Here is a 24,392-nt window from a genome sequence, read left to right as displayed (position 1 = left end):
ATATATATATATATATATATATATAAAATAACATGTAATAAGCACAGAGTGTTATGAAACATTTTTCCTGGGGTTGGGGAAAGTGATGGGAGAGGCCCCAAAGGCTTTCCAGAGGAAGAGTTTCTTTAAAATTATCTAGAGGTGAAGTAGAGTTAAAATGATGGAATATGTGTGTGGAGAGAATGGGGCAGGTATTTGCAAAGAGGAAACAGCCTGTGGGAAGGCTCAGAGAAGACAGCAAGCATGGCATCTCTTATAAACTAGGGCAGGAGCATAGCAGGCAGGGTAGGGAGACGGGTCAGCAACCTGCTTTTAAAATCTCAATGAGAGGTAGTGATGACTTCAGAGGTATCAGCAAAGAGGTTGGAGAGAAGCAAACAACCTTCCGAGATATTTAGGATATAATGAGGCAGCATTTAATGAGGAGAGAAGGAGGGATTAGTGAAGGAGGGAGGGAATCAAGGGTGGTGCTCAGGCTTTGGGCTTGAGCGATGGATGGATGGTGACACCATTCATGCAGAGAGGGAAACTCAGATTTGTGGGGAAGACAATGGATTCAGACTTGGACATATTGATTTGGAGGAGCCTCATCCAAGTGGAGTGTCCACTAAGCAGTTCATAATGCAAATCTGCAATTTATAAGAGCCTTCGGGGCTGGAGATACAGCTTTGGGAGTCATTACAACTGAAGGTCAGTGTGGCGGGGACTTAAATCTCTGCTTCAGTAGTCACAGGCTTGGGTAGAGTCAGGCCCAGCAATTGACCTGTTTTTTGCCGTTGAGTGAATCACTTAACCTTTCCAAGTAGATGCGTGGCAAACAAGGCTTCTCTAAAGAGGTGATGTTTGGGCAGAGACTTGGAGCAGGGGTGTGGCATAATCTCACTGACATTTTTGAAAGATTGCTTTGGCTGTTTTATGAGGAATGTACAGTAGGAAAGGAAGACTGAGGCAGGAAAAACAGCTGGGGGGCCGTGGAAGTCATCAGACATGTACCAAAGGTAGCTTGTATGCATCAAAGGACACTGTCAATAGAATGAAAAGAAAACCTACAGAATAAGGGGAAATACTTGCAAAGCACATCTATCTGATAAGGGATTAATATCCAGCGTATAAAAAGAACTCTTATAACTTACCAACAACAAAAACCCCCAAATAACCCAATTAAGAAATGGGCAAAGAACTTGAACAGACATTTCTCCAAAATTGCCAACAAGAACGTGAAAAGATGCTCAGAATCACTAAGCATCAGGGAAGTGCAAATCAGAACCACAATTCGATACCTCTTTGCACCTGTTAAGATGGCTATTTTTTTTAAAAATGGAAAATAAAAGTTGGCAATTAGAAGAGAAATTAGAACCCTTGTACATTGCTTGTGGGAATGTAAAATGGTGAAGCTGCTGTGGAAAACCATATGGTGGTTCCTCAAAAAATTAAAAATAGAATTATCATATGATCAAGCAATTCTACTCCTAGATGTATACCCAAAAGAACTGAAAGCAGAGACCTAAACATATACTTGTACTCCAGTGTTCATAGTGGCATTATACACAACAGCCGAAAGGTAGAAGCAACCCAGATGTCCATCAACAGATAGATGGATAAGTAAAACATGGTATATGAATACAGTGGAATATTATTCAGCCTTAAAAAGGAATGAAATTCTGATACATGCTACAACATGGATGAACCTTGAAAACATTATGCTAAATAAAATAAGCCAAACGAAAAAGGACAAATATTACATGATTCTACTTGCATAAGGTGCCTAGAATAGGCAAATTCATAGAGACAGAAAGTAGAATAGAAGTTACCAGGGGATGGGGAGTTTTTGTTTAGTGGACACAGCATTTCTGCTTGGAACGATGAAAAAGTTCTGGGAATGCACAGTGCTGGTGATTATACAACCTTGTGAATGTACTTAATGCTGCTGGATTTTACAATGCTGTTTTCAGAAATGGAAAGCAAATGAAGTGATCTAATTGTATTCAATGTTTTCTGAGAGTTTTGTTGAGCATTTGAAAACTTTTAAATCTATTCTTTTTCATGGACTCAGAAGTCCTATTTCTCAAACTTGGACTCACTACCAAACCTTAATAAATATTTAGCAGTCTAATTACTCAATTTCAGGTACCAATTAAAATTTTAATCACTGAATCAGCCTTTTATGATTTTTTTTGGGGGGAAGGCATATTTTGAAATAATATCTTTTTTTCTGAATTACCTCCCAGGTGCTGTTAAGTTTTCTTGGGTGAAGGTGTCTATGCCGGAGGGTGCATAGTTCCAGATGATTTCCTCAGCAGCGATGTAGTAGTGTCTAACATGTTTGCCATGGATATCGTTCTCAGATGAAGGCTTCTTACAGTCTTGTACCCAGAAAAAGGCCTGCAAACCAGCTAAAAACCACACAGGAGGAGACACTGGTTAATGAAGCCAATGTTTGTCTCTCCTATTGCCTTGTAAATGCTGCTGGTGAAATGACAGATGGAAACTGAAGAAATAGATAGCTAGAAACAATACTATAAACTAGAGTAACCAGTTGTATATAACTCACTAATGGAAAATTCAAGCAGTGAAAATCAATTCTCTAGATGGCACAGAGAAGTGATACTACTAGTGTTTTCAAAAATGTGGAACCAGTTTCTGTGGGGTTTTGCTTGGGAAGTCTTTTGATGAGAAAGAAAAAAAAAAGACACATTAATAGATAAGTGGTGTGGGGAGAAATGAATTTCACCATTTAATTTCACTTTTTTGGGGGGACCATGCCACGTGGCTTGTGGAATCTTAGTTCCTGGACCAGGAATTGAATCTGCACCCTTGGCAATGAAAATGCAGAGTCCTAACCACCAGACTGCCAGGGAATTTCCTCGCTGTTTTATTTTATCAGTGAGTCAGCATTGAAATAAATAATGCTGTAATGAGAAAAAATAGATAAGTGATGAAGAGATGCTCTGCCCTATTTTAGGGGATATGGTGGGGTGGAGGGGGAGGAATAGAATGAGCACGTATTAGTATTGTTCTCTTAGATAAAATGGGTATGCACCTGCTGTGCTGTGCCTTCTGCCGCCATGATCACATTTGATGAATAAGATCATGTTTGAAAGTCAAAGTAACATACTCAGAGACCCAGATTAAACCTACTTTCTTCAGAAGACCAATATTGCAAACTAATATTTTTCAACAACTGGGGGTATTTTATTACCTTATATTAAAGAGATGGAGGAGAGATTTAGCATGTTAAACTAAGGAATAGCTGGACTCAAAGGACAAAGTTGGTTATATTTAATAGAACAAGTCAAGAAAAACACAACAAGCTACTTTTCAGCACAATATACAAATCTTCTGGTGTTTAAAATATTGTGTATTTTACAAATCTGGGAAGCTGTATGCAGTATTATACTTTTAGGGTAGGACTATACATCAGGGCCAATTTTTTCTTTTCCAAAAATTAACATATTTTCCACTTTTAATTACTTTATAAATGCTCCAGTCTTTCAGTCTTTTTAAAAAATTACATTATGATGCGTACTGTCAGAGGAATAAAATTAAGTTACCAGTTCAAAGCTCAGATCATTCCAAAGTTGTTTAGCTTTTAGATTCTGATTTCCAATCATCACCCCATTAATAGCGTAACTGAGACATGACTCTTTTCTCAACTGACAGCTAATTTCAGGTAAAGATGCCTTACCTTTCAGATGGTTTAGATTCTGACAGCTAAGCAGCCATTCTCCAGGGTTCTGGGCCACCATAAAAGCATCAAAGAGGGTAGCAGGAAAGAGATTGATTGTATCAACACGGTAGTTCTTATTAGTCAACGTTTGCCCATGGAAGAAAGCTGCATGCACATCAACTTCATTACCCATACCAAAAAGATACCATTTTACTCTGTCCTCAGCACACATGGAGAGTCCTGGGAGACTTCCAAAAGCATATCCATTCACAGCTGTAAGTCAAGAGCAGAGACTGTGACTAACAGACATTAGTGACTGGGATATTGATAGTTACCTCTAAATAAAATCAGTTTGGGATTGAAAATACCTGGCACACATGCTGCTATTCTTCCCTCCTGTACCCACATCAGATATTGTTAATCAATCACAGTACTCTTTCATTTTGGATCTGAATTCAGCCTCAAGATTTTTGTCAACACAATATTAGCACATGAACACAACACTGAAGATGAAATCTATTTGCTCTCTTTGTTATAAACTCTACACCTTGGTATGCTCATGTGTATATTTGTAAATACAAATGTGTACATATATACATACATATATATAAATGTGCACACATACAGTAAATAGAAAAAACACTGAAGTTTATTTAGGAATCAATCATGTATCATGTTGGTGGTGGTGGTATGGATGATGTCAGTGTTTTTCGTTATTGTTTATCAGAACTTTTCCAATTTTCTACAGTGAATGTGAATTGCTTTTGTAATAAGAACACAAGGGAAGCTTTTTTTTTTTTTAAAGGTTGAAAGACAAAATTGGAAGACATGTGAAGGAGGAAAGAAGAAATGCAGGGAAAGGACAGTAGGAACAAGTGACCAGAGCCACAAAGACCTAAGAGGTCAAAAGCAGGATAGCCTGATTCTTCAAAGAAACTAAGGGCCACTGCTCAAACTGAGAGGTCCTAGAGTTAAGATAGAAATCAGTTCTGGGAAGTATTGAGAGGTAACCAGATGCAACAGGGATACCAAACCAGACTTAGCCAGACTAGAAGTTTGAGTCTCTAACACCTATTTTGGTTAGCACATAACAGAGGCTGGATTAAAATATGGAAAGAGGATCTTTCAGCCAGAAATAAGCAAAAGTTGGAAATAAAAATCCATACTTTGTTAATTAGTTAATTTTTCTTCTTTGATAGTACAGTTATTTTTGTGTCCTCAGTTTCTGAGTAAGGGTTATTTTTAAGAAGCTAAACATTCTGAGTGATGGACTATCTTACTAACCCCATTATTTTGTGTCTGAGAATCAAGGAGAAGCCCAGGCAGTAAAGAAAACATTTTTAGAAGAAATAAAGTGAACTAAAATATAGGAAAAAATGATGCAAGTTTCGGGGGGGCACGGGTGGTGAAGAACAATATGTATGTAAAAGAAATACCTTTTAGAACTAGTGGTTTGAACTATTTTCTTAATTATAGTGCAATACTTTACAATATAATTTAACAATTTTAGGCTGCCTCAAATAATTTTTAAACTGAGTTGGGAGAATAAAAAATATACAAATATAACATGCATATACATTTAACCATAATTGATAATGGTTTGGAAACAATTTGATGTATCCAGCTTTACCTGGCTCAGAGTTTTGATTGGACCTGTTTAGCTGAATATCAAGTTGCACATCCAATATGCTTTGTTACCAAGGGCATAGATTAGAAACATGCTACTTATTCATGTGAGGGAATAAGAGTAGCAGAATTAATGGACTGAGAAAAATAAGATAAAGTTAACAGATCTTATGTAATCTTACAATGCATTCTGTTACTCTCCTGGAAGTCTTCATTGTCTTTGTCAACCTCCTCTGGTTCAGAGCAGTAGGTCTTAATGTTGTCTTCTAGGTACCAGCTGAGATTTTCATCCACAACAGAAAACATCACCACAAATTCTTTGTCAATATTTTTTTCTTTTTCTTTATCCAGAGAATCTGAAGTGAAAATTACTATTTCAGGAGAACTTAATTTTTAGCATGAATTTTAGCATGTGATTTATAGTTTAAAATTTTTTTTGTATTTATTTTCCTAATAAACCAGAAATCTAAACCAGTCACTTCGGTTTTATAGACTTGGAAACATTTTGGGAATTTACGTTCAGTAACCTGAATGTTGTTCCATGTACCCATTTTTCTCCTTACCCTTCCCTGCTCTTCCTTTCCTTTTTTTCTAGACTCACTGCCTCTCTACCTTACCTACTCAATCATAACACATAAGACTTAAAGTATATTTAAAAAACAAACCTCCCTCTCTACTGTCTTTGGTCATTTATTGTGAATAATAATGAGAAAATGTACCTTTTTTACAGTGTATTAAAGGCCCAATGAGTCCTGCAGCGATATCTCTTGGAGCATCAATGTGGGAATGGTAAATCCTGGTCACACAATTGCTGTCTTCCTCACCAGGACCTTGTTCTGGGTTGGCATGCAATATGTACATACACCGTTCACCTGGCCGCACTTTGTCGTCTGCTTTTTGAAAATCTGTGGTGTTGTCAGGGTAGATGGCCCCTAGGAAACGACACGCAATGAAATTACAAATTGAATGTGTTTGAGCTTAAATGAGAAAATAGATGGTCTATTAATTCATTCAGCAAACATTTATTCAACATCTAGTGTGTATCCCCTTGGGAACGCAGTGGTGTTCTATTTGAGCACAGAAGAATAAAAGGCAAATGGCTACAGGGTGTGGAAGTTTCACAGAAAATGTTATCAGTTTTTATACTTGGCTGAGCCTTCAAGGAGCAGTAGTAGATATGTCAGCAGCATAATGACTGTTGGTTTGCAATTTAAAGAACCACTTTTGCCCTGGGGTTATGGTATGGAAGTAAGAGCAAAATGGCTACTTTCTCCTATCACTTGAAGCTTCTTGTATGATATCAGATTTTTGCCTGTGAAGTAAACATGGGATTGTTTAATTTTGTAAATTTCCAAACATACGCAAAAGCTGAGAGAATAATATAATGAACTTCCATGTGCCCAACAGCCCAGCTTTAACAATGATCAACTCAAGGCCAATCTTGTTTCATCTATACCCTCACCCACTCTTAACAGTGAATTAGTCATCATCAGTGAATTATTCTAAAGCAAATCCCTGACATCATATCATTTCATTCATAAATAATTGAGTATCTCTAAAAGAACTCTTTTTTCTTCTAACATATCCACAATACAATGATCATACCTTAAAAATGATTAAAACCATAATATACCATGAAATTGTAAAAAATAAATAAGATGGCAGTCAGCTTTTATGCTGTGAATGTAATTGTTTGGTTTAGAAAAACAAATTTAAAAATATAGAAGATCAAAGCATTCACCCTGTAAAGCAATGCCTCTTTTAAATAGTAAACCAATAATTAATTAAAACTAATTTTATCCTAATTTCCAAACTTGATCCTTATAATTTCAATGAACGTGGTCTCAGCATTTTTGCCTATGATAATAGCTGACATTTATTGAGCTATTACTGTGTATGCTCACTGTCCCTATTTTATAGATGAGAAAACTGTAGCACAGAGAATTTAAGTTAACTTGTCCAAGGTCATTCAGTCAATAAAAGGCAATGCTGCACTCAAACATCGGTCTATTAATTTTGAAGCTCTTGTTCTTAATCACAACAAAACACCATCTCCCTTCATCGTCATCATGTACTAAGAATGAGGTCACAAGCACCAAATCTAATATTTGTTCTTCCTGTACCATCTTTAAGGATTCCAAGTCCGACATTCAAATGATCTTTTGCTTAACTGTGTCTCAGATGTGACTCTGGGACCACCCAGCCACCTGCACTACTTGGCTACTGTATGAGACTACTCATGCTGCCTTAGCTGGGACAGAGTTTATCCAAAGTTAGGATGGAAAGTGACAATGGCTACAGTACGTTCACATGTAGGAGCTTCAGAGATAAGATAATCCTCATCTCGGGGATTTCTTGTTTCTTCTTTCCTGTTTCCTCCTTCTGGATTTTTGTCTTTTCCAGGCTTTAATGCACACTGCCCATTTCTCTTATTTTGACCATGTGTCTGGAAAGGGGTTGGGCACTGGGAAGGAAGTCCCAGCTCTCACTGACTCTCACTACATGAGTCCACACAGAAATTCTATCACATTCACACTTCACACAAAACAAGTATAACCCAGAGAAACACAGCATTATTAGGATGAACCAAAATACTTATTCATAAAATAGTTTAGAGCTAAACGACATAGTACAGGTCTTATCCAGGAGGAAAGTCCATAATCTCAGAAATTAAAAAGTGTTCCTACTGAAAAGGAAGAGGAGATTCCAGCTAACATATGAGCTGAACTTACCCTCATGTTCCTTATAGTAAGTCATTCCATGTGCATGAAAAGTATAAGGCCTAGAGGCAAAGTTTTTTAAATGTACATAAACTCTATCTCCAGTTTCAGCTTTGATAATAGGGCCTAAAAACCCCAGCCAGACAGGTTTCTCTATAATCGTCCCAAAGGTTTCATCTGTGTACTGAAGATACACGGCCTTCTTGTAGACTTTTCCAATTCTATTGGAGCCATTTTGAAGATAGATATTGGAATGTTCCCTGCAAAGGAAAAGAAGACAACTCTATTAGAAGCCATCACTTCTGGGAATAACATTATGATGAAAGAGAAATGAATGACCGTATCACATTAAATGTTTGCCAGTTGTTGTAGGGATGCCTCCAAAAAATGAAGAGGAGAGCTGGCATTTAGCCCTGTTATTTTAATTATATGAGGTGTCACACATCAGCTATATGGCAGACCACCATGCGTGGATGCACCATAAAAATGTAATGCATCTTACCAGAGTATTTCCTGTAAGATTTTCATGGTAAAACACAGAGGCATTGTGGGATAGAATACAAAATTAAAGTGAAATATTAAAATAAAGCAGTTAATGAAGGCATTTCTCACTTATGGCATACCTCTTTCAACCACTGGAAAAATCTGAGTTTATAAGCATTCAATCTGGATATGTGAGATGTGAAAGTGAGTGCATATTTTTTTCCTAAAGTAAAACTAATAATGCTAAAGTAATTCCATCTTTCTAATTTCTTTTAGCAAAACTAAATCAAAGTTGGAATTGATTCATCAATGTGTGTGGGTCTTAAAATTATCTTTGCATTTGAATTACCCCTGTGGTTTTTTAATCCCTTGCTAGCAAAAATACTTGAACGTTGAATGTTTATATTCAGGTTAGTGGCTGATTAATAGTTGCTTAAAACCTTCCTGAAAGTATCAGCAAATTGAATAGTAGCCAGGAAAAAAAGGAAAAGAAAAGAAAGCAAGTTTGATATTCAAACTTTTGAACTGATTCTTAAGTTATTGTCCTTAATGCAAGCCCAGAGAGTTCAGTGGGATCTATTTGTGGGCAATGCCATCTAGCCATTCAGGGGAACCCACTTAAAACCTGGGCTTTGGCAAGCCCTTCCACAACCGAGGTCTCCTCCACTAGAATAAAAACTGCTAACCCCAGCTGATGGTCTGGGGTTTGTGTTGGTTCGTGTGTGCGTGCGCGCGCCTGCGTTTTGCCTACTTTGATCTCGGTGACCTTTGACACCTTACCATTTTCCATTCAACCCATATGAGGCCAGATAACGTGACTGAGGAGAAATAAAATTTGTCTTGTTTCCTCAGCAGGAAGCTCATCAGAAAGAGTGAGGGGTACTTTTCCATTCTCTCTTCAAGATGAGGGCAGGGCTTGTCTGGGAGCTCTGGACTTTCTCTGTTGCAAGGTCCAAGTTTAAAGATCTGTTTTTTAAAAAATCTAGGGCTCAGGCCTAATGTTTATTAAGTTTTCATGTGCACAGGGATCTACTGAGGACCTTGATAAAATACAAGTTCCTAGGCCCCAGCCCCACTGATTCTGCTTCTGTGCTGTTGGTGTGAGGGTCAGGCATCTGCATTTGCTAACAAATACCCCTGTGTGTTCTGATGTCGCTCTGCGTTCATGGGCAACCTGAGTAGGGGAGGCTGCAAGGGGAAAGGGAAGAAAGTGGCCCAGTCCCATAGGCAGTGGGATTCCTGGAGGACATGAGACAGAAAGGTGGCAGGTTCTGTTTCCAGACCATACCCTGGTCGTGGTCAAACGTCTGCTGGCATGGCAGCATGGAGGCACCAGATTGAGCCTGAGTGCTGGGACCAGTGAGCAGGGCCGCTTGGCAGTGGTCCTGGTGGCTGCGTTTGGGCATTGGGAACAGGCTTTGGAGACAGTAGAGCCCCCATGTTCTGAATTGACCAGGGGGTTTCAACAATGAGCATCTCATAGTTGTCACACTAGGGACCCCAATTTTTTAAATCCTGGATTGTTTAAACCCCAGGATTCTCAACTTGTTCACTGAAAGATGAATGAGATGGGGTCCCCTTCCCCTATCATGGTGGGAGAAGGGCCAAGCTGGAAGTTAGAAAAATAAAGAAGTGACTTTTTTTGTACCCAGGATGGCAAATCCATTCTTAAGCCTTTATTTCTCATATTTGTTTTCATTTTCTAATTGTTTATTGCAGTTTCCATTTTGTTAGAACCAAACAGAAAAAAATTAAGAAAGGCTCTGAGAGACTTCGAGGACATCAAAATACATGGGAAAACATTCTTCCCTGGAAACAGCAGCATTAGCACGGACAGGAGTATTCTTAATAAATAGATGTTTTACCAACAGCAAAATTCTGAGGCACTGAAGGCCACTGAGATTAAAGGCAGATTCATCCAGTCCACACTGCTGAGAGGAGGTCAGGAAGAGGGCAGTTCAGTCAGGCACGCAGCGGCAGCTGCAAAGCTTACGGTGCAAGGATGGAATTACTCTTGGGTCACACCAGAGGAACCTGGACAACTCAGTCTCACACAGGTCCGTCTAAGCCTCGAGGTAAATTTTCTCCAGTGTCTGTACACACTCTTATTGCTAGGGGATTGGTCCCAATGATATTTAAATAGAGATTCTAGTCTGTGTTCTACCGTGCTCTGTTGATCCATATCTTAAATAAAGCCAGAGTTTTAAAATAGCCCTCAAATTCTTAAGACTTCATTTATAGTGTGTATTTATATTTCCTAAATGTGCCTCTAAAGCATTAAGAAACATGTCACATCCCTTTTCAATAAACTGTAGCAGACTTTGTCAAAATGCTTTCATTATATTGAAATTCTCCTGTATTAATCATTTCCTGAAATAGGAGGAGCATTGTCTAAGTTTTGGGATTCGTTTTTTTGTATACAAAGATTTTTGGGGGAGGGGTGTGAAAATTACTTAAAAAAATAATTGATCTGAAATTATAATCTATCCAGTATTTTTAACATTTGGAATTCCTTTTATACACATAGCAATATGCAAAATGTGTTTCCCATCTTGTCTTTTTTTCTGAAACAAAATTAAATCTTAACCAAATTGGGAAATATTTCACATCATGTGATAGCTTGGGGGAGGCCTGTTTGCTTATGCTCTGTCTCCAAAGAAACATCAAACTGTCATTAGGGAATGTCTATTTAACTTTAAGAGCACGGCTTTGGGGACAAAGCGTCAGTTACTGGAAGCTTGCAGGAAGTTTGCCAGTCAGATATCCAGTCAAAAAAAAATCTATCATGGTTGTTCTTTGACCCAAACAAGTAATTCACATTAATCATAGTTCTTTCTGTTGGCAACTGTAACATGTTCTCTTCTATTCATTACAATAGATATGTCCCCCTCTCAGTAAACACATCCTTCCTTTTTAGCGCCCCCAATTCCTATAATCCTATAGCAATTCCTCTAATTTCTGGTAGATTCAGACCCAGAAGTGAGTTTTTAATGGTAGAGGAATTAAAACATTTTTTACACTGCCTTAGTAAGATAATAATAATGCTACTCCCATCCATAAATTCAGAGTGCACTCAAGGGGGCCTTGGTTTATGTTTAGCCATGGTTACTAAAATGTGGGTAATACACGTGAAAAGTTTCTGGATTCTTAGCTTCATTAATTGAGACACAGTATATTAGTTTTCTCTTGCTGTGTAACAAATGATCATAAAGCAGCTTAAAACAGCACCTATTTATTATTTCACAGCTCCTCGGATCAGAAGTCTGGCATGGCATGACTGGGTTCTCTCCTCAGGTTATCACAGCTGGCATCAAGCTGTTGGCTGGGCTGAGTACTCATCTGGAGGATCTGTGGAGAAGTCTACTGCCAATCTCACTCAGGTTATTGGCAGAATTGAGTTCATTATGGTTGTAGGACTGAAATTCCTGCTTCCTTGCTAACTACCAGATGAGGACCTCTCCCAGTTCTTTAAGACCCCCCATATTCCTTCCCAGTGGCTTCTTCCATCTTCAAGTCAGCAACAGTTTGTTGAATCCCCCTCAAACCTCTTTGAATCTCTCTGACTTCCTTTTCTTCTACTAGAGAATTCTCTGCTTTGGACTAGACCCACCCAGATCATGTCCTTAGTTTAAAGTCAACTGTATCACTGAATATAACATAAATCGTGGGAGTGATATCTCATCATATTCATGGGTTCTGGAGTTTTAGGGTAGGATATCTTTGCGGGTCATTAAAAAAATTCTGCCTACTACACACAGGAATCACAAGGAAAACAGTCAAAAATTAACTGGCAGGCAAAGACTTAACCTGGGTATGCATAGCACAAATTCAAGTGAATTATAGGTTCTCACTGGCCTGGCTTCATTAACACAGCATGAAAATGGTACCTAGGTGTCAGCCCTCTTTTGGATATGTTCTTGGGGAAAATAGCAGCTGTGATAATAAATTGTAGAGCCTGAAAGGTATAAAATGGTGTAGTTACTTCATTAGTTCCTGCACACAGGCCGTCCTATATGAAGTGTTTATACCACACTAGATTTTGCTTACTATTTTTTATTTGGCAACCTTGGAATATGAGTCATCGTAAGTGACTTTTCCAGATAACTTTAGCTCATAATTATACCTCTTTAAGAATTATTTTAAATTTTAAGACCATTTTTGAAGGGGTAAAATGAATGCCTTCGGTGCAAGTTTTTTCTTTAAAAATGTTTTGTTTGCTTCCTTGTTTTCTTAAACAGGGTGTACTGGGGAAAAAATCAACTTCTTTTCTGATAATGATAGTAAACATTAACATTTATTGAATATTTATGGTATCCTGATCACTCAATATTATAATTATAATACTTATGATTATACCGTAGTGTGGAATGTTCTTGGTTTGTTCTCTATTTCTTTGGGTAAAATTTGAGCTATCATTTCTTCTGGTCATTGGGTCTGCTTATGATGACATCTTCACTATAATATTTCTGATTTATTTCTCAAACCTACAGTGGGCTGGAAAACTAGGTAACAATGTTTGTAAGAACTGTATGTTAATTAAGTCACCAAGCCTGAGTGAGAGCCTATGAAGTTAGTGTAAAAGGGTTTTGTGATGGCTCTTCTTGTGTTTAAGGATTTTTTTCACTTATTTCTAGCATCCTATATGTCACCAGGAAAAAAAGTAACCTGAAGATAAGAGGAGTATTGCTACTTATTGCTACTATGTAGCCAACAGTCAATACATATTTATTTAGTGTCTACCATGGGCCCAGAACAAAGTATTGCATTTGCTAATTGTTTTCAAATGTATGTCTTTTATTCTCATTTAAGTACAAATAACTTAGGAGCAGGAACTATATTTTATAGATCTTTATTTATTGATTTGTTGAAATGACAGATAAGGCACAGACCTAAGTAAATGGCAGTGCTGAGCATAAGGAAATTACTTTCTACAACACCCCATTAGAAATAAATATTACTGATATGACAAAAAAAAGTAAACTCTATTTTCCTAGTTAAAAGACATCCATACATTTTCTCTTTTATATCTGCCAGTGTTTTCAGTTCCACTATCCCACATATAGCTCCATAAACTGACTTTTCTTATTTCGTTGTATCTTCTGATTTATTTCATTTATTTATTTATGGTGTGAATCTGTCCATACTAGGAACAAGGGAAAATTTTTACAACACAGCCTATAATTTTGTCTAGCTTCCTATATACTTTTATTCATTCACTTTCATTTACTCAAAATTATATTTATTTAGTGTGTCCTATGTTCTAGGTACTAGTGATCACTGGTGCATGAAACAGATGGAGTTTCTGCCATCTCAATACATACTTTCGTCTTCATTGTTCCAGACCTTCAAGGTCAACGTCAGCTTAAACCTAATTCTCTGCCTAACAACTATCTTGCACTCTTTCAACCTGTTTCTCAGCCTATTTATCTCCACTCCTTTTTAGCCTTCACACAACTGAGTGTCAGTAATCATGCCTGGTGATATCACATCAGTCTTTGCCATATTTATGTCCTACCCCCCCACCAATTCATATGTTGAAATCCTAATCCCTAATGTGATTGTATTAGGAGGTGAGGCCTTTGGATGTGCTTAGGTCATGAGGGAGGAGCTCTCATGAACAGGGTAGATGCCTTATAAAAGAGGCTCCAAAGAGATCCTTAGTCCCTTCCACCAAGTGAGGACACAGTAAAAAGGCTATGAACTCGGAAGAGAGATGACCATGTTGGCACCTTGGACTTCTCAACCTCTTGAACTGTGAGAAATTAATTTCTGTTGTTGATTAGCTACCCAGTCTGGTGTATTTTGTTATAGAAGGCTGAATGGATTAAGCAACTGGACATTCTGCAAATCTGAGACAAAGAGGAAGCAAAAAGTTGCTATCTAAACTCATCTATACAAAAAGGTTAGCATAGTACTGGCAAAATTGCTAAAGGCTTATTCAATATTTGCTGTTTAGATGTATTAAAAATTTCACAGACAGAGTGAGCCTTGTCATCTAGAGTTTGCACAACTCTAGGCTGTTGCTGAAGCAAAAGAAGATGATCAAGCCAGTGCTGTATAACCTCTCCAGCACACACAGGACATTAGAGTATTTAATCCTTTTTTTTTTTTTTTTGATTGTGCTGTGCAGCATGTGGGATCTTAGTTCCCCAACCAGGGATTGAACCCACGCCCCCTGCATTGGAAGCGGGAGGGCTTCCAATCTTAACCACTGGACTGCCAGGAAAATCCTTAGAGTATTTAAAAATAAAGGAATTCTCTCCCCTCCCTGCAAAAAAATTCTTAACAAAGCCTTTTTCTCTTCTAAATTTCTAGAATTAGAGAAGACTTTACTAAAGTGTGCTTGGGGCAATGTCTTGCACTTAGTTGATGCCCAGTAAAACTGATTTTATTTGATTTTTGACCATGAATAATGGCAGAAGGATGGTGGGTGAGGGCGTGGAGTAGGACAGTACTTTTTTTCCTCTAATATGTCTGACCTTTTAAAAAATGTGTCTAGTTTCCCTATTAAAAATGCATAATTTATATTATGTTTAGCTAGGGAAAATGCTGAATGCATACAAAATAATCGTCCTTATGAAGCCATAAAAATATGTCATGTCCCTAAGAAGAGAACAGTAGCTCAAAACCAGGCTTAAAAAAATAATTGTAAGATATACTAGTTTTATTTACAATTAGTTATCTTTAGGTCAGAAACTTTCCTCACTGCATATTACTGAATTAATAACTTAACAATTAGGTATTATTATCAGCTTTGAAGAATTTCAAATGTACATAAAATTAATGAGAATAGTGTATACCCATCAACAGAGTCAATGTTATGAAATTTGGCATACTTTATAGCCAGTTTTTAAAGATACAATCTCAGCAGTTAATGGTCATTGGTTTCATTTGTCACCATTAACATACATTTTTAAGTATCACTATTAAGATACATTTATCACCTTTAAAATATATTTTCACCACTAAAATACATCTTTAAATGTTGTGAATATGGTTTCGAATAACAAATTTCAATTTGGTATTAAATGTTTAACTAACATTATTAAAAGTGATGACCTCTGTATAGATAAACTTCTATCACAAAAAACTTCATGGAAAACTATACCCCTGGTTTTTCATGTGGTGGATGTTTCTGGAAATAAGGGACCTTTCAACTGAAACAAGAAAACCTTTAATTTACATAGAGCTTTTTGAGGAGGCATTATAATAACTATCTCACATTTTTTTGCACATGTATTATGTGCCAAGGACTGTACGAAGAGCTCTACGTGCACCCACTCTTTAAACAACCCCCTGAAGTATTCTCATTGTCTTCATTTTACAGGTTAGGATGCTGGGCCTGAGAAAGATGAATGTAATTAACAGTCCAGAGTCACCCAACGAGTATTAGGCAAAGTCATATTAAAATTGTATTTGATTTCTATAAATGATTCTTTGAAGGATTAAAAAACCTTTTATTTTTACCACTAGTAATCAGTAAACGGTATAGGAATTATAAAATTTTATACAGTCATTCTTTAGATGAAAGAACTTCTGCATAAACAGACAGAAAGACTGAACCCTGATGGGAGATGTGATAAGAACCAGAGGGGGTAATAAGAAGCCCACACGGTTCCTCATACCAAGTGGAAAGGAGTAAGGCAGCCTCTCAAAAAACAAACAAAATCCCAGGAATTAGAGATTTATTAAAGTGTCTAATGTTTCAAGTCCATATTTTGCAGTTTTTGTATATACAAATTAAAGAAATATTTCATCTTATTGGCTTTATTTTTAAATCAATAATTTATAAATTTGGTCTATAATCAAGAAAAAATAGTGACTTACGTGTCAACTGAAATAAGTTTCTTTTCCCCATGGTCAGAGGCATAGTCCCAAGTTGTTTCAATAATTCCAATGTAATAATGTTTATCTTTCGCCCAGGCTGAGGTACTACATAAAATTAGAAAAATACAGAGCAAGGAAGTCTTCATTTTTTTTTCCTCTTGGAGCCTGAGAAGCAACGGAATGAAATCAGAAGCCGGAAACTTTATAAATAAGCCTTTCTTCCTTTATTTGCTTGATTGACAGAACTTTTTGTTGCACAAGACGAAATTATTTCGTTAAAGCAAATAACATTCCCCACTTCAGTTCAGTTCTCGTAAACCCAGGGAAAACTTAGTTGTCCATTGCCAGGATTCTCTGATTGCAAATAAAAAGTCAACAGTTATTGTTGGAGGCGCTGGAGTGTTTATAACTGTGCTTCTACCATTCGTTGTGTAAATTCCAGGAGGGCAAAGATCATGTCTAAATGCTCCTTTTGTTCTTCCAACAATATGCTACAATACAATGGCCTCTTTCCTTTCGAAAAGCCTAACAATACCTAGTTACAACTTTAAGCTACAAAACATGATATTTAGCATGCCAGATTTAAGTACCCTCAAATAAGAATTTATTTTGAAGGCTTTATTTATTTTGTAAGCTCCGAACACATCATCATAGAAAGTTTATCAGATTATTGTGTATTGCTATATGCAAATAACTAGCAGAGAATAACAGGGGTTGATGATTCTGTTTTAATTATCAAAAAAATCAGACATAAATAAACCTGTCTTCAAAGGCAAAAGTTGATTTTAGTAAAGAGAAAGAGCTCTAGTTTGTTAACCTGGGGTTTCTCTCTTTGATGTGGACATGAATTTGGGGGTAAAAGACTTTATTTTTTAGTTGAAGAAAATCCTGATGATAACAGTGCACATTTTGTGCTGATGTAATCTTTTTCTCTAGAATACCTCAATGCATTCTGTAAGTATTTGCCAAAAGGTGTTTATAGAAATGGATTGGTATAGGAGAAGGCACCACAATGTTTGAATGATTCATTCATTTAATAAGTATTACTGAATGAGCCCTCTGTGTGCCAAACACTGTTCTAAGCACTGTGGGGATACAGCAGTGAATAAAACAGACATGAATCCCTACCCTTGTCAACTTATGTTCTACTGGGGAGAGACCAATTATATACAAATGAAGAGTGAAATATTTATTATTAGCAACTAGTGCTACAGAGAAACATAAATCAGAGAAGGAGACTGAGTGCTAAGGAAAACAGCAGGATGAAGATCAAAATCTGATGACACCATGTGACCCCAGGCAAGATACATACTTGACTGCAGCCTCAGTTTCCTCATCTTTAAAATCTCAGCCTCAGAGGGCTATTGTTCAAATTAATTGAAATGACCCATGTTAGGTCACATAGTGGAGTCTCTCCTTTCACCAGCTAACAATAATCTTAACTAATTATCTTGATACAGAAAATTGAGTCACAATGCCCAGGATGTCCCAAGACCTCCTTCTTGAGGCACCTTAAACAATTGTGCCCTCATGCCCACTGAGAGGACCTGAGTGGGACTAAAATCTTGCCCAGACTCCACTGGCTAAACCCTGTGTCTTGCAAGATGCTGTCCCTTTTAAAAATTGGTGCCCAGAAAGGTTCCTTTTTTCCAAATGGTCCACACAGAGAGAACATCTTTTAGTAGTTTATTCTTGTAGAGGGGGCACTTTTTTTTTGAGGGGGCACTTTTTAATTGGCATGAAGCCCCTGTATGAGCCAGTGTATGGCTGATGGTGTAAATGATGCCATCTTGGGACTGCACAGTTCCTGTTCTTCCACTGACCTTACCCAGGGCTGTACTATGTGGGAAATCACTTGGTACACTTATCATCGAGGGCTTTGTAGTTAATAGATATTGTTTAATGATCTTTAGATCCAGGTGGCCTCTATGCCCTGAAGACCTTCACTGATATATTGCCAGTGCCCATGAGACTAGTTACCCATTCATAAATCTTGCCGTAGAAATGTGCCTCCTGTTTCCAAGCAACTACCCCCATACCCTAGGTTAACTATAAAATTGTCCCAATGGCCCCTGGGTGGTGTGGAGAGCAGCTGCAAATGCTTCTGGATCCTTGTCTGCCAATCCTATCCTGTGAGGAATTTATAATAAATGAATCCATTGATTGTATGGAGCTGCCTGCCTCGATTTCTGGTGTCAAGATACCTTCTCAGTTCGTGGGCACTTTCCATCCCCTCCATCCTCCAACAATTGGTGAGCCAGCCAGGAGACAGAAAATGACACAGGAATGGGTAAAGGGGTCATGCTGGGGGAAAGCCTGCTGTGGTGGGGGAAATCCCAGGCTGGCCAGCCTCTTCCATGTGGGGTGACCTGGCTAGGTTTGTGGGATACTTTGGGCCACTGTGTGAGTACAGGATGCCTGGAAAATGCTAAAGGGCTTCCTAGATATATTGACTGAAGCAGCAGGAAAGTGAAAGTGGAAAAAAAAGAGTGAGCAAGCTATCTCAGCTGTTGCATGGCCTTCATTATATGCTCTAAGGATTAGCACAGAAAAGGAATTACAGCTCAACAGGAAACTAGAGAAGACTAAAGAGATTTTGTTGTTAGACAGGGCTGTCCAGAGGGCATGTTCTGCCACTTCTGACCTCATGTCAAAGAAAATACAACAGGAAGAGCATATTGTAGTGACGGCATGTAAGATAGCTAAAATACAGGGTGGTAGGCTGCCCCACTCAAAGGTGGGGACTGTTATTTCACAGCAGAACTGGGACTCTAAGAGGTGTGATCCTTGGGATAATGACTTGTCAGAAGATGAAGACATAATTATAGAGGAGGAAAAGGAAGCACAACCTCTGATCCAAACTAAAATTTAGGCCACTAGGGAACCAGGAGATAATTGAGAGGAGATCCCTACAGGCCCCAAAACCACAGTGCCAGAATATTCCTCCGCTGAGTTAATAGAATTAACCAGCAGGTTTAACCAGAAGAGTAGGGAAGGAATAGCAGCCTGGATGCCCCATTTATGGAATACTGGGGGAGATGGCATCATGTTAAATGGGTCAGAAATGTCTAAAATGGCCTTAGTTATACTGCAGCCTGGCCTCTGGCAACGTTTCTATGTGGCCGAGGGCGCCTAGCCAACTTGAGTGAGATGTGCCGTCCCCACCACTAGGATGGCATCTATAGAAGAGTTACAAGAAATAGCACGAGAATTAGGAATGAAGCATGCGATCAATGTCCCTAATTTCTGAGGACCTGATAAAGAGTTATTTACAGCAGGTATGAAGGATCGTATCCAGAAGACTACTCCAGAAGCTTGGTTAGTGACCTTGGTTAGGGACCTTAGTTTCAGTTTTGGCCCCAATTGTTAATCAACCCATTCAGATGACTGTGGCCATGATAGCTGATTTAAGTGAGACTGAAGAGATCTGACACAGGGGAAATAGATGGGTAGATAACACCAAAGAGAAAAAAAAAAAACAAAACAACACACAAATAGTGAGGAAATTAAAGGGACCCAACTAGAATTTCCCGCAGCAATTATGGCAAGAACTTGTATTAACCAGGACCCCTAAAGAGAATAAATATAAACAACCTAATTCGGCCCTTTTAACCTTATAGAGAGCATTACCCAAAGAAAACCAGTTTACTCCCCTGACAGCAAGAGGGAGGGGCACAAGCCCACACTCTACCACTGTGGATAGATGAAGATCAGGGGTAGATACCCCCAGTTCTAGGGATCAGGGCTAGATACCAGGGTTGCTCCTTGGTATGGTCTTAAGGGGTGACCAGAGACCCAACGTTGAACTATTTATTGGTCCTGCACCAATAAAATGACTTCTCTGGATTTAGTAGATACTGGTGCCCAGTGCACCCTGATCTATGGGAATCCATCCAAGTTCCAAGGGGAAATATGACCCATTGATGGATATGGAGGCCAAATGGTGCAGGTGAAACATGTGAGCTTGAATGTACAAATTGAAAGATTAACTCCCCGTGTTTATCTGGTTTATATTTCACCCATACCTGGATATATTTTGGATGTGGATGTCCTACAGGACCTGGACCTTACAACCACCAGTAAGTACTGCTTAAGAATCTGCGACCAAGGGCTTCCCTGGTGGTGCAGTGGTTGAGAGTCCGCCTGCCGATGCAGGGGACATGGGTTCGTGCCCCGGTCCGGGAAGATCCTACATGCCACGGAGCGGCTGGGCCCGTGAGCCATGGCCGCTGAGCCTGCGCGTCCGGAGCCTGTGCTCTGCAATGGGAGAGGTCACAACAGTGAGAGGCCCGCGTACCGAAAAGAAAAAAAAAAAAAAGAATCTGTGATCAAGCCTGTAATTGTGGGCCATGCTAAATGGGACCCTGTAAAGTTTCCATCCCTGGGAGAATGGTGGCAATAAAACAATATCGTCTACCAGGGGGACAGGAAGGAATAAAGGCTACCATCATGGGATTAGAGAAAGTAGGGGTTATAAGACCAGCACAAAGCCTGTTCTATAGCCCTATGTTGCTGGTGAAAAAAACCAAACAGCACCTGGCTTATGACAGTAGACTATAGAGAATTAGACAAGGTAACACCCTGTATCTATGCAGCAGTTCCAAACATAGTCCAACTCTTGGATACAATCTCCTTTTCTCTCAAGACAAACCACAGAGTCTTATATTTATCTAATGACTTTTTCAGCATATCCTTAGTTAAGGGGTACCAGGACCAGTTAGCCTTCACGTGGGAAGGGAGGCAATGGACTTTTACTGTCTTACTCCAAGGTTATCTGCACAGCCCTGCTATATGTCATGGGATGGTGGCCCAGGACTTGGAGAAATGGGCTCTCTCTCCCTTTTTGGTTCTCCGTCATTACCTTGATATCATGTTAACCTGTGAAGACTTGCTCTTTCTTTTCCAAGCTGCTGCATCTCTTCAGGGGCATTCCAAAGCAAGGGAATGGGAGGTAAATGCTGACAACGTGCAAGGACCAGGACAGTCAATAAAGTTCTTGGGAGTTATGTGGTCTGGTAAGACTAAAGTGATGCCTGAGGCTGTTATTGATAAAATACAGTAAGTCCCCTACATACGAACCTTCAAGTTGTGAACTTTCAGAGATGTGAACGTGCATCTGGTTCCAGCAAGGAACCAGAACCTGTGCCATCAATGTGAGGTGTGAATGAAATTGCATCTTGCCCTCCATCTCCTACTGCTGATGATCCTTCAACTCTACCACCTCCCACCTCGTCTCCCTCCTCCAGTCAGTAACTCTTCTTGCCTGTTCCCTCGATGCCAGCCCCTGGATGCCAGCTGTTGTACTGCACTACTGCACTTTTCAAGGGACTGTGCTGTGAGATTAAACATGTTTATTTTTGTGTTTGTTTTTAATGTATTATTTGTGTGAAAAGTATTATAAACCTATTACAGTACAGTACTTTATAGCTGATTGTGTTCATTGAGTACCGAGGCTAACTTTGTTGGACTTATGAACAAAATTGGACTTACTAACGCATTCTCAGAACAGAGCTTGTTTGTATACAGGGGATTTACTGTACCAGCATCTCCCGTGCCCTGCAGTGTAAAAGAACAACAAGCCTTTATAGGTCTGCTAGGGTACTGGTGGTCTTTTATTCCCCACCTTGCCCAGTTATTAAGACCCCTATATGCTTCAGCGAAAAAGAGAACAGTCGAGGACTGGAATATCCCACAACAAGAAACTTTTAAAAAGGTCAAGTTGGTTGTCAAACAAGTTCAAGGGCTGGGGGTGTTGATGCCAGACGCAAGTTGTGAATTGGATGTAAATATATATCCAGAAGGTTTTGGATGGTGACAGTGGCAGCCACAAAATGGGAAATGTGTTCTGCTAGGATTTGGGTCTCAATTATGAAAAGGGGGAGATAAGCAATATGGTCTTACAGAGAAACAATTGTTATCAGTTTACCTAGCCTTACAACAAATTGAGGGGCTAACCACCGACCTATTCATCAGTGTCAGTGCACAGACTTCCCTGTCTGGATGGATTAAGGATAAAAGGGTGGCTTTATGTTTATGGGAGTTGAAGGTCTCATTTTTCTGGCTGCTGCAGAACCTCCCACCTGGTGTTACTGTAATTCATTGACATTTAAATTAGTCTCTCCCTCCCAGATCGCTTGGTATCCTAATCCTCTGGGGGACCCTGGGTATCACTTTCAATCCAGTCTTTTATATTGGAATGGGCCCCACACGGACCCAAATCACCTCTCCCAAAGCATTAGCACAATATCCCTCCTTACTGGGAATTCCCCATAACCTTCCCACTATTAAGTCCAGGTGGCGGGCCAATCATACATGTCATGGTAGGAATGGCTGACATCTATTTTCCTTCTCCAATACATATATGTAAGTGCTAAGCTAGATATCCAGGCATTAGCACAGTTTCCCAGGTCAGCTTTGAATGATTCCCACCAGAGCATCTCTCTATTAAACGAGGAAATCACTCACATGAAAAAGTGGTGCTGCAAAACCGATGGCTTTAGATATGTTGAGAGCTGCTCAGGGAGAAAACTTGTGCCTTTTTTTTTTAAATTTAATTTTACTTTATTTTATACAGCAAGTTCTTATTAGTTATCTATTTTATACATATTAGTGTATATATGTCAATCCCAATCTCCCAATTCATCCCACCACACCACCACCACCCCTGGTCCCTCTTTCCCCACTTGGTGTCCATACGTCTGTTCTCTACATCTGTTCTCTATTTCTGCCTTGCAAACCGGTTTGTCTGTACCATTTCTCTAGATTCCACATACATGTGTTAATATACGATATTTGTTTTTCTCTTTCTGACTTACTTCACTCTGTATGACAGTTTCTAGGTACATCCACGTCTCTACAAATGACCCAATTTCGTTCCTTTTTATGGCTGAGTAATATTCCTTTGTATATATGTACCACATCTTCTTTATCCATTTGTCTGTCAATGGGCATTTAGGTTGTTTCTGTGACCCGGCTATTGTAAATAGTGCTGCAATGAACATTGGGGTCCATGTGTCTTTTTGAATTATGGTTTTCTCTGCGTATATGCCCAGTAGTGGGATTGCTGCATCATATGGTAATTCTATGTTTGTTTTTTTTTAAGGAACCTCCATATCGTTCCCCACAGTGGCTGTATCAATTTACATTCCCACCAACAGTGCAAGAGGATTCCCTTTTCTCCACACCCTCTCCAGCATCTGTTGTTTGCAGATTTTCTGATGATCCCCATTGTAACTGGTGTTAAGTGATACCTCATTGCAGTCTAGATTTGCATTTCTCTAATAATTAATGACATTGAGCAGCTCTTCATGTACCTCTTGGCCATCTGTGTCTGTTTGTTTCTTAAATATTGAGCTGCTTGTAAATTTTGGAGATTAATCCTTTGTCAGTTGCTTCATTTGCAAATATTTTCTCCCATTCTGAGGGTTGTCTTTTCATCTTGTTTATAGTTTCTTTGCTGTGCAAAAGCTTTTAAGTTTCATCAGGTCCCATTTGTTTATTTTTGTTTTTATTTCCATTACTCTAGGAGGTGGATCAAAAAAGATCTTGCTGTGATTTATGTCAGAGAGTGTTCTGCCTATGTTTTCCTCTAAGAGTTTTCTAGTGTCAGTCTTACATTTAGGTCTTTAGTCCATTTTGTGTTTATTTTTGTGTATGGTGTTAGGGAGGGTTCTAATTTCATTCTTTTACATGTAGCTGTCCAGTTTCCCCAGCACCACTTATTGAAGAGACTGTCTTTTCTCCATTGTATATCCTTGCCTCATAGATTAGATGACCATAGGTGCATGGATTTATCTCTGGGCTTTCTATCCTGTTCCATTGATCTATATTTCTAGTTTTGTGCCAGTACCATATTGTCTTGATTACTGTAGCTTTGTAGTATAGTCTGAAGTCAGGGAGTCTGATTCCTCCAGCTCCGTTTTTTTCCGTCAAGACTGCTTTGGCTATTTGGGGTCTCTTGTGTCTCCATACAAATTTTAAGTTTTTTTGTTCTAGTTCTATAAAAAATGCCATTGGTAATTTGATAGGGATTGCATTGATTCTGTAGATTGCTTTGAGTAGTATAGTAA

The 24,392-nt window shown here is 38.8% G+C and overlaps 1 protein-coding gene across 4 annotated transcripts in view; it reads right to left on the bottom strand.

Annotated features, from left to right (window-relative positions):
* Window positions 1-16,502, bottom strand: part of CP (ceruloplasmin) — a 66,558-nt gene extending 50,056 nt beyond the window's left edge. For 2 of the 4 annotated variants that reach the window (XR_003792350.1, XR_003792349.1), the window contains exons 1-6: window positions 16,324-16,469; window positions 8,026-8,273; window positions 6,013-6,225; window positions 5,476-5,649; window positions 3,686-3,940; window positions 2,222-2,393 (exon numbers count right to left, since the gene is read on the bottom strand). Coding sequence is in view for 2 of the 4 variants with exons in the window: in XM_029214552.1 (XP_029070385.1) it covers window positions 2,222-2,393; window positions 3,686-3,940; window positions 5,476-5,649; window positions 6,013-6,225; window positions 8,026-8,273; window positions 16,324-16,469 (1,208 nt within the window). In the remaining 2 variants the exon portion in view is untranslated. Of the gene's footprint in view, window positions 1-2,221; window positions 2,394-3,685; window positions 3,941-5,475; window positions 5,650-6,012; window positions 6,226-8,025; window positions 8,274-16,323 lie in introns of all 4 variants that reach the window. The other 2 variants (XM_029214552.1, XM_029214553.1) reach the window with 1 other exon arrangement.
* Window positions 16,503-24,392: the final 7,890 nt, after the last annotated feature.

Source organism: Monodon monoceros, unplaced genomic scaffold, assembly GCF_005190385.1.
Source record: "Monodon monoceros isolate NGI ecotype Baffin Bay Population unplaced genomic scaffold, NGI_Narwhal_1 Super_Scaffold_11, whole genome shotgun sequence".
Classification (NCBI taxonomy): domain Eukaryota; kingdom Metazoa; phylum Chordata; class Mammalia; order Artiodactyla; family Monodontidae; genus Monodon; species Monodon monoceros.
This window is presented reverse-complemented; position numbering and strand designations above follow the sequence as displayed.